General features: G+C 38.8%; 1 protein-coding gene across 3 annotated transcripts in view; it reads left to right on the top strand.

Moving 5' to 3' along the window:
* AP2A2 (adaptor related protein complex 2 subunit alpha 2) overlaps positions 1 to 15115 on the top strand; it is a gene marked incomplete at its 5' end in the record, with an annotated part of 46683 nt that overhangs the window by 17498 nt on the left and 14070 nt on the right. For 2 of the 3 annotated variants that reach the window (XM_082000849.1, XM_082000851.1), the window contains 7 exons: positions 6263 to 6405; positions 7045 to 7238; positions 10152 to 10281; positions 11266 to 11367; positions 12870 to 12978; positions 13486 to 13636; positions 14070 to 14238. In XM_082000849.1, the coding sequence (XP_081856975.1) occupies positions 6263 to 6405; positions 7045 to 7238; positions 10152 to 10281; positions 11266 to 11367; positions 12870 to 12978; positions 13486 to 13636; positions 14070 to 14238 (998 nt within the window). The remainder of the gene's footprint in view (positions 1 to 6262; positions 6406 to 7044; positions 7239 to 10151; positions 10282 to 11265; positions 11368 to 12869; positions 12979 to 13485; positions 13637 to 14069; positions 14239 to 15115) is intronic. The other variant, XM_082000850.1, reaches the window with a different exon arrangement.

Below are 15115 nucleotides of genomic sequence, written 5' to 3' on the forward strand. Positions count from 1 at the left end.
TTTGACTCTTGTTTCAGCATGAGGAAGCTCCATTGCTGAGGTCAGTATGTCCTTGACAGTTGCTTTAAATGCTTCTGCATTAACTGAGATAAGATGCATGTGGTAGAAACTATACCAGTGTAATAAAGCAGAAGTTGTAGGAGTTAAGTGTAGAGAAATACTATTCCTTTTGTTTTACATGTTCAGACTGGAAGCTGATTTTGCTCCCATCCTTGAGCCAAACTAGAAGTCTGGCTGTCAGAGTAGTAATTGCTATGTAAATGAGTGAAAAAATATCTGGTTTACTAATTTGTTGTATCACTTTGATCTCTCAGAGCAGAATTTGTGTACTAATGAAACTGCCCACAAACCTGTAAGGTGTTTCTGCAGTCAAAGGGAACTTCGTTTTCTGCTTGATTCAGGCTTGTTCTTTTTTTCCAGATCTGGCATTACATTTTATTTTCATTCCAATTGCTTAAAAGGGTTTGTGTTACAAGAGCAGTTGCTAGATTTCAGACATGCTAGTGTATCTTAGTTTTGGCTTGTGCAGAAGTGACCCAATGTCAGTTAATAATCTCTGCTTTTTTTTTTTGTTCAGCTCACTTGTTTTCCCAAATTCGAGCAAGCCATCTCTATTGTCTCAAACTACACAGTAACCCTTTGCAGGAGGTTCACGATAAGCCTCTAAATACCTGTTTTAAACAGAAGCTGTGTAACAGTAAATTGCTTTCCTGGCAGGCTGTGAAAGTGTAATCTTTATATTTATGATGGGTCTGGTTAGTCACACTGTCTTCTGGTCATCTGAGAAGTGTATGAAGGCCATCAGACAGTAAAATAATAAAGTATCTCCACTGACAAAGTGAATTGTTGAAAATAAAACCAGACTACAAGTATCACCTGAATTGTAGGGCTGTTCTAGTAATACTCTGTTCTGGTGGTAGTAGTATAGTAACAAAGTACTAGCTTATGGATTTTTGTGGTTGTCTGCCACAAATATTCAGTCTTTCATTTAGAGGGCTTTAGACTGTCACTTTTATGGAAAGACAAATCTTGTCTCAAAGTGTAGATACATTCATAAAAAGCAATTTCATTTTTTTGCTTAGCCTCTAAGCTAGTAGTAGACCTTCTGATACAATATAGCACTGCATTGCTGTCAACTGCATGAACATAAGTCAGTGTCAACCTAGGAAGGAAGCTCACTGCATGCAAACACTTAAGGGTGTTGTCCATTCTGTTTTGCATAAGCCATTACTTCAGCTTTAAAAGCTAAGATTGTCTTTGAGATAGCAATCAACCATCTGGATGTGAGTGAGACTAGACTTAGCAGGCTTCCTTACCCTCTAACTCCCAGTGAACATCCCACAGGACTAAACTGCTGCTTTGTCCTGTCTGGCTGGTAGCAGGCTCTGTAACTGTGCAGCAGACTGGTTTTCAAGTGTGCTGAATTAGATTCAAAAGCAGGTGCTGTTTTTAAACTCATGGTCCAAATTATAGGATAGAATCATTAAGGTTGGAAAAGACCTCCAAGATCATCAAGTCCAACCATCAACCTTACACCACCATGCCCACTAAACCATGTCCTGAAGTGCCACGTCTATATGTTTTTTTTTTTTTTAACGCCTCCAGTGATGATGAATCCACCACTTCCCTGGGCGGCCTGTTCCAGTGCTTGACAGTTAGAGACAGAAGGTGCTGCCTGGAAACCAAAGGGTCTTATAATGCATTTGTGTCTTTTTTTTTTCTTCCTTTTTGGAAGGCTGTGTAAAAGAGTTCTATGAGCAATGAAAACCAAAACTCCCTGTTGAAATGGCAGAGAAGTGATGCACAGAAATCTGAAACTAGTAATTCTTTCTTAATAATAGTACTATTTGCTGATCAGCTGTTAATATTTTTTTTTCTTAGAAAAATGACTACTTGCTTTCCCTGGAAACTTTATTAGCCTTTGAAATGCCCACTGTGCTCAAAACCTGCTGACGTATGTTTTGAATCCTTCCTGTTTCTACCGACTTGGCTTGCAGTACTTGCAAATGTTCCTGAAAGCATTTAAAAATGAGCTGAGTTAAAAGAAATGATTGTGTATTGCAATAAAGATAACAGAACATGTGAAACTTCCTTCTGTTCTTGTTTGGATGTTTGCTTGAGGCTGGAGGAAGCTGTACTATTTTAGCATATACTTAAGCAATGAGGCTTGTTAGTAATGTTTAAATTGGAACCTTTATAACTTTGTAAATGCTATATGGGAGGGAGAGGAATTGAATAGTTAAACTTTGAAATTTCAACAAGAATCTGAATCAAAGACTTCTTCAAAACACAGCTGGAGTTAGAAAACTGCAGTGAGACCCTTTACGGCAATGCTCTTGTTTTCAAATTGCTCAGCTAATTAAATAATAAAATTGTAAAAAAAAGACAATTATGTTCTATTATTGCTGGGAACTAATAAGGCTTTAAAGAAGAGTTCTAGTAACTGTTACTTGGCTTAGTTCATAAGCTTGACTGTTATTAAGAACTGATTCCCTTCAGTTCTGCATACAAGGGACAGCAGTTTTTGAAAGCAGTTAGTGAACGATTTTTTTCTGTCTTAAGAAAAAGTGTTTCAGGTACTGATTTTACAGTAGTGTTCTTTGATAGCATGTGATGGAGAAGGAAGCTGCTTTCTCCTTGCTAGTAGAACAGAGATATGTTTTGAGCTTGATTGCATGGCATAGCTTCCATCAAAAATGCTTCAAATACCCCAACATCCAAGGACCTTGATAATCTGAGCTCTTAAAATACTGGTATCTTGGAAGGATATAATGCTTTAAATAGGTGGGTCCTAAACCTGAAAAAAGGAATTGCCAAACCATGACAAATACTTTGTTATGAAAGTCTATGTGGTTCAGAGTATACATAATCTGCTTCTGTTCTTCATTAAGCAGTTGGGTTGCAGTAGTCTATACTACCTCTTCGCTTCCGATCTCACAAAGTCAACACCAGAGTTATTTGAGAAGATGGGAGAATAGGGTTTATACTCGTGACTTGCGTATTGTTGATGGATTGTACGCTAACAGGCAGCTGCAGTTCAATCTCTTGGACTCCTGGGAACGTGAGTCTTGCAGACTGGTTGGGGTGTTTTCACTTATGGTAAAGTTCACGTGAAAGCTATTTTCTGATGCCTTTTGCTGTATCTGTATCTCCAAGAGGAGCATCTAATGATATTGATGCTATTATATACCACAGCAAGTCCTCAATTATGTAGATCTTGGCCACTAGAGGAATGATGACTAAAATGGATTCAGCTTATTTAGTGTCCCCTTCTGTGAATCATAATAGTATCTGGTAATGGTATCTGGCATGACCTGTTCCTTTAATCAGTCACCTGGAAACAGATGGCTTGTCATGAGCTGGCATGTTTTTATTGCTAAGTAGTATAATGCTGGCCCCGCCCCCCCCCCCCCCCCCCCGCTGGTTTATTTACTGATTATTTCTTTTCCTTCCAGATCTCATGCAGAAGACCAATTGAAAATCAAATCCTAAGAGTTTGTAGAAACTTTTCTTAAACATCTGAAAAATGTTGAAAAACTAAAGCTGTCACTCTGCCTTTTTCTGTTGTTTGGGGGTGGGGGTTTTTTGTGTGTTTTTTCCTTGCCTCTTCTAAGGAAGAAGGGTATCTTTTATCTGCATCTCCCTACCATGATAGGATGGGAGGAAGCTTCTGCTCTTGAGTACCATTTTACTGAGAAAATACTATAACAGGAGGTATGTATTTCCCCTGTTATAAATACAGCAGACTATATTCCTTTGCTGCTTGAGCCATAGTTTGAAGGCCACAGCAGATAGACAGATATGGCTGAATATCTACTTTTCACTCTGGCCGTATTGCTTCCAAAGAAGGAAAAAAACCCCCCACCTTTCTTCCCCCTGCCCCAGTCTGGATGTTTCGCTCTGGTTCTTCTGATGTTAATTCAAATGTCTAGTAAAGCAAACTGGCCTGGGATCATTTGCTGACTCAGCAGGAAAATAGCCTTATGGCAGCAAACTGTAAATGTGACTTGAAGAAAACATGTCTTTGGGCAGCTTTCTGCAAAACTGGCTGTTGTCAGATGATCTTGACGGGATCCAGTATAGCAGGATTTCACTGTCATTAGTATCTTCAGTAACGCCGCTTCATGCATCTAAGTAAAATGTGACATATATTGGCTTCTGTGGTACAGACCTGAAGGCAACTGTTCTCTGCACAGCGTAAAAATAGCTCTAAGGTAAAGCTTCTTTTTGTTGGCAACTGACAGGCTGTCTGTGCCAGTTAAAAAAACAAACAAACAAAAACACCCCAAAAAAAAAAACCACCACCAAAAAAAAACCCAAACCTCAAACCCCCCCCAACCAACAGGTGTCTGAGGACTCAGATGTGAAGGGTATAATTATCTGTATTAAGATAGCAGTTGTGTGCTTAGATTTGTTTTCTCAGTTGAAATAAAACTAAATAAAAGAAGTTTCTAGAGTCAAAATAGAAAGCAACCCCCCAAAATGCATAGTTGCAGCCTGTAGACATAACCTTTTACCATTGTCTACTTCAATGTGCTCTATCTTGGTTTATTAACATTATATGTCATTACACATTGATGGTATTGTTCATTCCTTCACAAACTGTAAGTTTAGAGTGGTAAGGTTTCTATTGTTTTTATACAGTCAGTGAATATAGTGTGAAATCTATGGGAGCTATAGGTGCATGTGGCATGGGAAATCTGCTTCTGCACTAGTGGAGGATGAGAAGGAGAAACTTCTATGCTATTAAGACCTTCATTATCTGTTTATCTGCCTATTACATAAATCTGAAGGTTGTTTTTTAAAAAAAATGCAGCTTGGAGCTTTTTGGGGAAGGGCAATGAGTTAGGGATATCTTAGTTAAGCTTTACTTTATGCAGTGCTATTCTGGCTGAACTTGCCCATCACAAAGGAATACATGCTAATCTGACAGGCTAGTTATTCAGGGCCCAGAATGCAGAGGCTAAGGAACTTATAGCTTTTTAGGCGGCAGCAGCATCTAGCAAAGTTTTGCAACCCTGACTGAACTTCCTGGTGTTCAGGCTTGCCCGATCTAGTGGATACTCCTTTATCTCCTGATTTGGGATAGGGAGAGAATGTTCTGCGAAGAGTGTATGTTCGTATGTTGCCATTTTTGTCAGGAAAAGAAGTGGTCTGCCTGATGAGCTGTAAGCTACTGTACTGTTCCATGTAGCTTTTACAAGCTTCTAAAAGTAGTTGTTGCAGTACTATAAGTAGTACTGCAACATAAGACCAAATCTATTTAGGGTACATTTTTTTTTCTTCTAAAACTGAAACTTGTGAGTACTTCCATTTTACAAACACTTTAAAGCTGTCATGATAATCTCATTTTATGTGTGTTTTCAAGGCTTTGGGATACACCTCTATCTTTCTAAAAAGACTTGCTGTTTTAATTTTGTTGCTACCAAGTTGTTTACTGTGGCGCACTTCAGGAAGAGCGTTAAGACTGTGATTTCACTGTGATAAAGGTTTGATACGTGGGCTAACAAGAGAACATGTATGGAAGACATACAGCTGCTCTTAATAGGAATAGGCAAATTGAGTAAACCCATATGTACTGCCTCCTAGCAAGAAAATACTTTAAGGACATAGCAAGATAATTCAGGGACTAGATGATGACACCATTTCATGACTGTCCTTTAGGATATGGATAATGGTAAATGGAATTAACGCTAAAATCTTCAGGTTTTGGTTTTTTCCTTAGAATTGAATTTCAGATTTAGATAAATATTTAAAACTAATATCATGTGAATGTCTTGATTCAGTGACAGCTTGGCTTTTTCAGCGTTATGCATTTTTCTGTCTTGGACCATTAGGAAGAGCCATAAGCTACCTATGTTCTGTGAATGGGAATTTTTTAAAAACCCAGGAGCTCTTTGATTGTCTGACATCTGTTGGTGATGGTTTGTGATAACTTTCATGTGTTTAGCACAAAATTATGTAAAGACTTAATAGTCCTTTAAGTCAGAGATAAGTGGATATATTTAGCATTTTGTTCACTGTAGAGTGAATAAAAGCTGCAATAATACATTTAAAGCTTGTGAAATTCAAGTACTGCAATAGCTGAACTCTCAGTTTGTCCCTCTTCTGTAGGGTGATATGTCAACCTTAGTTGCTAGGTACAACTGAAAGTCTTGTTACTGTAAGATATAATGTCGTACCTCAGTGGAACTGAGAAATGGGGAGAACCAGATACAGGAACAACATAGGCTTAATTGTTCTTTTTTTCTTTGCTTTCCAGGTGACAAGGCTCTGGATGGTTACAGTAAGAAAAAATATGTCTGCAAACTACTTTTCATCTTTCTCCTGGGGCATGACATTGACTTTGGTCACATGGAGGCTGTAAATCTGCTCAGTTCCAATAGATACACAGAGAAACAAATTGTGAGTAACTTGGTCTCTCTAAAAGATGAGCTGTTCTGTCTAATATCCTGTCTCAGCTGTCTATGTCTGTAAAGGACTTTGGTTCATATAGCCTCCCTCCCCCCAGTCTTGTCTTGGCTCTAGGAGCGATTCTGAAATGTAAACACCTTTGTGCACAGGGAATCTTGTACCAATTGTAAAAGCTGAAATGTGCACTGTGTGTAAAGTTACTTCTCTTGTTAAGAAACTGCCTTGAGCCTTGCATTAAAAGGTAAGTAACCTTTTAATTTTCAGAATATCTGTTTAAATCTTCCTAGGTAAGGTTGTGTTTATCAGGTACATGTAACTTACTAGTGTCCGAATAATAAGCCAAATTCTTGATTTGTTCCCATTCATCTAAAATGATCTTCTGAGTATATGCTGAAATAGATTGATGAAACACTTAAAAGCTGATAAGTTGGGGTAACGCTAAACTTATTCATTTTTGTTTACTTCACTTAATCTTTCTAGCCTTCACTCTGCTATCTAAATAACTATTTCTGCCCATATGTTTGGTACTGGAGGAGAACTCTATGTCTCAAAGAATTACTTGTGGCATTAACAAAAGCATAATTTAAGTCAGCTAAAATCAATTTTCATTTTCCTTTTTCTGAATCACAGGGATATCTCTTCATCTCCGTACTAGTGAACTCCAACAGTGAGCTGATTCGCTTAATAAACAATGCAATCAAGAATGATCTGGCCAGCCGCAACCCCACCTTCATGGGGCTTGCTCTGCATTGTATTGCTAATGTGGGTAGCCGGGAGATGGCGGAAGCATTTGCTGGAGAAATTCCAAAAATACTTGTAGCTGGGTAGGTATGACATGCCTCCTTCACATACACAGAGAACCCTTTTCAGCAACTCGGTTCCATTGCAGCAGCTTAATCCATGCTTGAAGCTGTAGAGTCCTAGGTTCACAGTACAAATAGTGACAATTTCCAGCAACTGCAGATACTTTGATATACCTGACCATGGAGTTGTTTGTGTAAGTGTACAAATACAACATGGAAATTACGACTGTGTCAGTATCTTGAATAGGCTTTTACAGCTTTGTTGTGATCAAGTTTTTGTTCCGTATTGTCCTGGTTTCAGCCAGGGCAGAGTTAATTTTCTTCACAGAAGCTAGCGTGAGGCTATGTTTTGGATTTGGGATGAGAAAATGTTGATAAGGTGCTGATGTTTTGAGTTGTTGCTAAGTAGTCAAGGACAGTCCAGCTTCTCATGCTGGCCTGCAGCGAGCAGGCTGGGGGCGCACAGGAAGCTGGGAGGGGACACAGCTGACCCAGGCTGACCAAAGAGATATTCCATACCATATAACGTCATGCTCAGTATATAAAGCTGGGACAAAGAGAGTGGAGGGATGTTCGGAGTTATGGCGTCTGTCTTCCCAAGAAACCATTACGAGTGACGGAGCCCTGCTTCCCTGGAGATGGCTGAACACCTGCCTGCCCATGGGGAGTAGTGAATGAATTCTTTGTCTTGCTTTGCTTGCGTGCGCGGCTTTTGCTTTACTTATTAAACTGTCTTTATCTTAAACCATGAGTTTCCTCACTTTTACTCTTCCGATTCTCTCCCCCGTCCCACCGTGGGGGAGTGAGTGAGCGGCTGCGTGGGGCTTAGCTGCGTGGGGCTAAACCACGACACGTATAAATATGTGGCAGTGAACAGCCATGAAATCTGTATGTTTTAGTTTCCATATCTTTCCTGATGAAAAGAAGAAATAAATCAACCTAAATAGAAGTTTACACTACAAATTTGTTGTAAACTGAAGCTCGTATTTAAATGGTCCTGACCTCATAAGGAATGTGAGATTATTCTGTTGTGTGAGCTTTCTTGCTTCCTCTACTAGCCATATAAACAGCAATTTCTGTAAATAACAAATGGTCTTTGCAAACTTTCTGACTTTCCCTTTGTATTGCTAGAAGTCTCTAAACAGATCTGGCAAACGTCTAGAACTGTAGTCAAGTAAATCTAAAATGAAACTTGTGACTGTAGGGCTAATTTATTTTGAAACTTAAAAATGTCCAGGTGCAAACACTGCGTTTAAACTCTTATAGATATGAAATGTTTTGGAATATGCATGGAACTTGTTTTATAACAAATTAATGTCTTACATCAATATAAAAAAGTAACATGTTATATAAGAACTGTGTTAAAGCTCTAAATGTCAAGCTCTGGAGCTTGCAAATGTTGGAAATGTGCTTATGCAGCAGTAATTCTGACTGTGTGCACTGAGTTGGCAACAAGAGGAAGGATATGTCATGTGAGATCTAGTTGTGGCAAAAGTCTTAGGAGATGCTCACCTGAACTCTTGAAATAGTGTCTTTATAATGCCATGCTTCAATACTGTTGCTATTTTGCAGAGGTGAAATGTAGTATGGGCCAGAAAGAGAAGAATAAGCAGCTAGCACCTGATGGCTTACTATGGGTCTGGTCTGGTAGAGGAAATGAGGGAGAATCCCATAATTCCACCTTTCTCAGACATGGAAGGGTGCATATTTAGAGCTGGCATGTTCTGGGGCCCTGTCAGGCTTGTTGCTGTCCTGTCCTGCACTGCCCTTGTCAGGTGCTATTCTCCATGGTAGCATAATGGAGACATTACTGGAATGATGATTCATGGGTTTTAATAAGATAAGTGAAATTTTTGGAACTTTTTAAGGTTAAGGTCATCAATCGTAGACAGAACACAGCACCTCCAGTTCAGACTTGTTTGAACTTTGAGCTGTTCTATGTTCTGAGATCAGTCTCCAGGGCCTCATTCCATCTGCGTTTCTAAGAAAATAGATATGACATGTACACATACACATTTTAATATGTGACCTGTGCAGAATGAGCACTGTCAGTTACATTTGCAACTTTAGTGTAGCTCCCTTGGATTGAATATAAATTGGACGGAGGGAGTGGACAGGGAGGGGAGGAACAGGTTGGTTTGTTGTTTGTGGTGGTGTTTTTGTGTTTTTTTTTTTTTACAGAGATACAATTTGGTTTCATGGAAGACTGGTAAATTCATAGAGAAAAGGTAGACTGAACTTCTACTGGGGCTGTGGAGGTTTATGAATGTTTAACCAAGATTGCATAGTATAAACTGCCACTTAAAACTTTCAGTGTTAATGCTCTGTATGGCTTTTTTAGCTGTTGTTTGTGCAACATACAAAATGCTTAACTGACTACTTTGTGAAAGGGAGTTCACTGAACTACTGCTGCTCTTAAAATAGTCCATTTCTGTGCCAGCAACATGGATGGCAAGGGGAATAGATTTGTGGGTTGCATGCTAGCTGTAGGTACTGAAGCTGTTGGGCAGTTAATGATTTGTATCTGATACGCAGGACCTATCAGAAGATCCCGCTTTTGTCACATGCATAATATAGTGTACCTTAACTGTTTGACTTGTGTCAGTTTGGAAGAAGCTTGTTACCATGATGATAATGAACTTTCAGTTATGATAAAAAGATATGAAATGTTACCCCAAGATGCAAAGAATTATTATAGAGGCTACTAGACATATGTAATGGTTGAAAACTTGACTAGTTAAAGTTACTGGACAAAATTAAGAAGAATGAATACTGTCACGTAGGAAGAATTCAGTGACTACTCTTTCAACTTCTGTTGAAAAGATGCTACATGGCTAGGGATGCTGAATCAGTGCAAAGATTAGCATAATGCTGTCCTGCAAGTATAGCTGTGACTTAAGCACTGTATTTTAAATCCATATTTATGTCTTGCAGAGATACTATGGATAGTGTGAAGCAGAGTGCTGCCTTGTGCTTGCTGCGTTTATATAGGACTTCTCCTGACCTTGTCCCCATGGGAGACTGGACATCTAGAGTGGTGCATCTCCTCAATGATCAGCACTTGGTAGATCAGCTTCATTATGCTTCTTGGGCCTACTCTGTATAGAGGATGATATAATTTTTGCTGTTAAATACACTAATTTATTTCTTCTTGAGTCTTACAAGCAAGTGGGTTACTGTATTCTTTGGAGTCGGGGAAAGAATTCTTTAAGGACTTACTATCCTTTTTTAGTTCCTGTATATATTAATTTTTAATAAAGTTTTGTTTACCTTTTTCTTGGAGATATAAGAATGGCATGCACAAATTCTTTTTCTCTGGCTGTAAGTAAATTTATCTTGTGGCTTGTGATCATAAGTCCTATTGCATAGGTGTGATACTAGTTTTCCTAGGCCTTTCTAAGAGTAGACCTGCAATAAAAATGTGAGGCCTGATCTGTCAGTGCTTGGACTTCCTGGTCCTGTGCTGTCCATATTGTCATTCTTATCTTGCTGGTTCAGAAAAACCTATTGTTCTAGATAAGAGACTCTGTTTTTTCCTACTGTATAGTTACTTTATGAAAGTAAGGCTATTAAGACCTGTTCTTCAGCAGTAATAAGAGTGCTTTAGTCTGCAGTAATGTAAAATGTTTGTGTTAATACAAAGCCTTCTCTTCATGTTGGGTTGTCAGAATTCTTTCCTGTTTATCTGCTGCATCCTATTTCTTCTACTCATGCTTTTCTTGTGTAATGAGACGATTTGCATCCAGGCTTTATTTTAATTTACCGCTTTATTTTAGATATACTATCCAAGCACGAGACAAACCTAATACGAAAATAGCATGAAATACTGTGCAAGCATGGCAGTATCATGTTGTTGAAAATCCTGTTGGATTTTGAAGTTGTGTAATTAGTCTAGCTACTAGCCAAATAAAGGGCTCTTTAATGTGGGGCTTTGTCATGGGAATAAGCTTAGTTTTGTTGTGTATTAAAAAGTACTTGAAGTGAAAGATGTCAATAGGCAGCATCTTAAACTGTTACAAAATTAATGTATTGCTTTGGTTTTTCCTAGGGTGTGGTTACTGCAGCTACAAGTCTGATCACCACTTTAGCACAGAAGAACCCAGAAGAGTTTAAAACTTCAGTCTCCTTGGCAGTGTCTAGATTAAGCAGAGTGAGTCCAATGATAACCCTGATAATACTTCACTGTTGCTTAATTTACTCAGCTTTCTAGGTCAGGTTAGCTTACTGTTGCTTATTTATTCAACTTTCCAGGTTGGATTAGTTTAGTGTACCATTAAAAGTGAAAATGATTTAGTTTCACTTCATATAGCTCGTTCAGCTGATCTCTTTAAATACTTGTTGCTTACCAGGGCAGAAAACTGTATTAGCTTGCCCAAACTTTCTTGGTGTAATCCTTGCTATGCTCCAAGTGTATGTAACAAAAAGGTGTCTTTCTGTTTCCCAACTACTTGTATTTGAAAGGATCTTCATGATGCAGTTGAGTTTTTAAATCCTCATTTTACGTTACTATAAACACCAGAGTAGTTGGATCAGAGACTGATTTTTTTTTTTCAGACTTCTGCACAAAACCCTCAAAAATACAGCCCATACTTTTAACTTTGTCTAAGTTTCTTACCAGATGAGTTGTCTTCCTGTTCCCTCTTGAGCTGTTGCTAGGTTAATAATCATAAGCATTTAACGTTCTGTAAATGGGTCTAGCAGGTTAAGCAGGGGCAGGGGTGCAGGGAGTAGTGGAGACACGTTTCTGTAAGTTAGCATCTTCATGCTGGAAACCTTATGTTATTGCTTTGTTTGATTTTTGTCTTTTGGAAGATATGCAATGCATGGGAGGATACTCCTTCACAAATGTATTTTAGACCCAGATTTATGCAGTGTTATACCCAAAGTTACTTGTAGTTCAGAGAAATTTTAACTTCTTTTCAAATATGAAGATTTGGTTTAATACTTAAAAGCAAGGGAGTTTTGAGGGAAACGCATAGCTCTTCTGTAATGGAGCAGCAAGAATTAGGTAGAATTTCTTTGAGCAAAGCTAGTGCCTAACTCAACGCTTATCCTAAAATCAAAAATCAAAGGGGAAGAAGAAATCTATGATGAGGAATACTTCCTTTGAAACCTAATCTAACCCTTATCACATTTTACTATGCATATAAACCTCTTCTGTGAAAACTATCTGTTCTTTGCTCTGGAGTACGAATATTACTGAAGGTGTCTGGCCCTTCTGCTTTAGTTCAGTCTGTCATAGCATCCTGTGCTTGAATTCCAAGTTATCCTCTCAGCAGTCAACTATAACACTATATTTAGGGTTTCTGTTGTCTGAATCTATAAATTGCTGAACCAAAGAAAGTCAAGCTTCTAGTTAAACGTTTTGGTGTTATGAGGTGGTCACCTTCATTCTTAAGAAAAGCAAGTATGCTTTTGGGAAGAGACTTTTAGACTACTGCATCTGTAAAACGGAATTTCTGTTACTAGGGAACCTGGTGGTATACTCATAGTATGACAACTTGCACCTAATTAATCTACTGAATTAAACATTGCTAGTGACATAGTTTTGTAAGCTGCTGACAAAGGTGACTGCAGTGTGCGTAGGGTCCTTCTCATGATTGCACATCACTTTAACTTCAGTAGGTGACATGCTGTCTGCTTATTTTACAGATTGTAACTTCTGCATCAACAGATCTTCAGGACTATACATACTACTTTGTTCCTGCTCCTTGGTTATCTGTGAAACTTCTGAGGCTGTTACAGTGCTATCCACCTCCAGGTAATGCACAAATCACAGCAGTGTTCATGTCTTTTATGCAGTACATGATCTCCAAAGAGCTACTGCACTGTAGTGTTACCATAACTTGGTGTGCAAGCTCATTGTCTTGATAGGATACAAGGATACTGAAGTCTGTACTCTGGAGTGTTTCAGATTGCTCTAAGCTACGTGGCCTTTTGAATTATGTTATGTATAATTTTAACAAAGTGTCAAACCAGTGTGCATCTTACAAACCAGTTGCAACTGCCACTTTAAACATTCTTTAATGTTATCAACTGTATTAAAGCCTTGATATATATTGTAATGGAGATCATGTTTGGCTTTTGCTCTTACTGAAATAGAGCTGTGGCCTAGAATTCTTTTGCCAGCTCTATATTGGGGGAGGGTGAACTGTTTTCAATGTATCAGAATATTTCAGTTTATTCACATTTAGCAAGGTGGAAGGCCTAATGTAGGGATTAGGGTGTTGAACAAAATGAAGTTGTCCAACGGCTTGTTCTTCTCCAGAAGACCCTGCGGTACGTGGGCGTCTAACAGAATGCCTGGAAACTATTCTTAACAAAGCACAGGAGCCACCGAAGTCAAAAAAAGTACAACACTCAAATGCAAAGAATGCGGTGCTGTTTGAGGCAATAAGCTTAATTATACATCATGACAGGTGAGCTGCGAGAACACCTCTATTATGAGAGGATTTTTTAAAGTGAAAATCTGTGGCTTTGTCTTGAACACTAAATGGAATTTTACCTAGGGGGGAAGAGGGAGAGAACAGAATATGAAGTTGCTTGCTAGATTGGAACACAAACACAGCAATGGAATTGAACAGCATTAACGAATTGTGTTGCTGTGGGCAAATTTTTTTATATCTTTGTTTCTTGCTGCTGCTTTTTTTTGGTGTTTTGTATTGACCCACCACTCTCATCCAACAGAAATTATTTGCTCACAGTATCTGAATTTTCATTTTACCAATGGGGCATTCTAGCAGACACTTCAAGGCATTTTAAGAAATTTCCACTGCAGAAATAGTGTTCTGTATTGGGTGTTCTCAAACCTGTTGCTTTTAACCCTTTCACTTTCTCTCCTGTTCTGTGCAGTGAGCCAAATCTACTAGTCCGTGCCTGCAACCAGCTAGGTCAGTTCTTGCAGCACCGAGAAACTAATTTGCGTTACCTAGCACTGGAAAGCATGTGCACGCTTGCCAGCTCTGAATTCTCACATGAGGCTGTGAAAACACACATAGAAACAGTTATCAATGCATTGAAGGTAAATATTTAAGTGTGCAGTCTGTTTTGAGTGTTGTCTTCTCCCCTGCCTCCATGCCCTTTCCCCCACTGCTCCAAGCCCCCTATCCCCAATTAAGCTAATAATACTTGGGGACCAAATGAGTTATTCTCAGAAGTCTGCTTTAATTTTTTTTTCCTTAATCCTGCAAAACTTTTTTCCTTAATCCTGCTGGCAACGATAGAGGTCAGCTTCACTTTATTTCTGTAGCTTACTAGTAAATCTGATACTTGTAGCTGTGGCACCTGTAACACTTTGGTATCTTCTCAAGCTGTAGACTGAAGATGAAGAATTCTTCCAAAATGGAAAATGCTGGGAAAACTTTGTTTTATTACTGTCTTGCTGGTATCAGACACTATTTCTTCACTGTAGTAGCTTATGGGGACGAGTAGAGCAGATCAACTTCCACTTCACTGTAGTAGCTTATGGGGACGAGTAGAGCAGATCAACTTCCACTACAGAATCAGAAAGCCAAGAAACCAGGAAGACACATTCCCAGGCCATATTTGGGTGAAAAAAGTCAAAAGAGGAAGACTGATTTGCATGTAAATTTACTTGCACACTTCAGTGTTTACACATATTATTTTCTTCCAAGCTCACGCTGTAGCATATTAATATATTTGTCTAACTATGAAGTATGTATCTGTTCTAGCTGGGTTTCTATTGATACAAGGCAAGCCCAACACTAAACCTGCAGATAGCTAATTGTCCATTGGCCTGGTGACAACTGGACAATTTCAGCCAGTTGTTAGTGTGTTTGTGGCTAGTGGTGCCAGTTACCCAGTACGCAGTAGACCATAAACTCAATTGCTCTAGTTAGGGTTATAGTGGAGTATTCTGTACAAACTCCTTCATCCTT

Source organism: Phaethon aethereus (genome assembly GCF_964289735.1).
Source record: "Phaethon aethereus genome assembly, chromosome: 5".
Lineage (NCBI taxonomy): Eukaryota > Metazoa > Chordata > Aves > Phaethontiformes > Phaethontidae > Phaethon > Phaethon aethereus.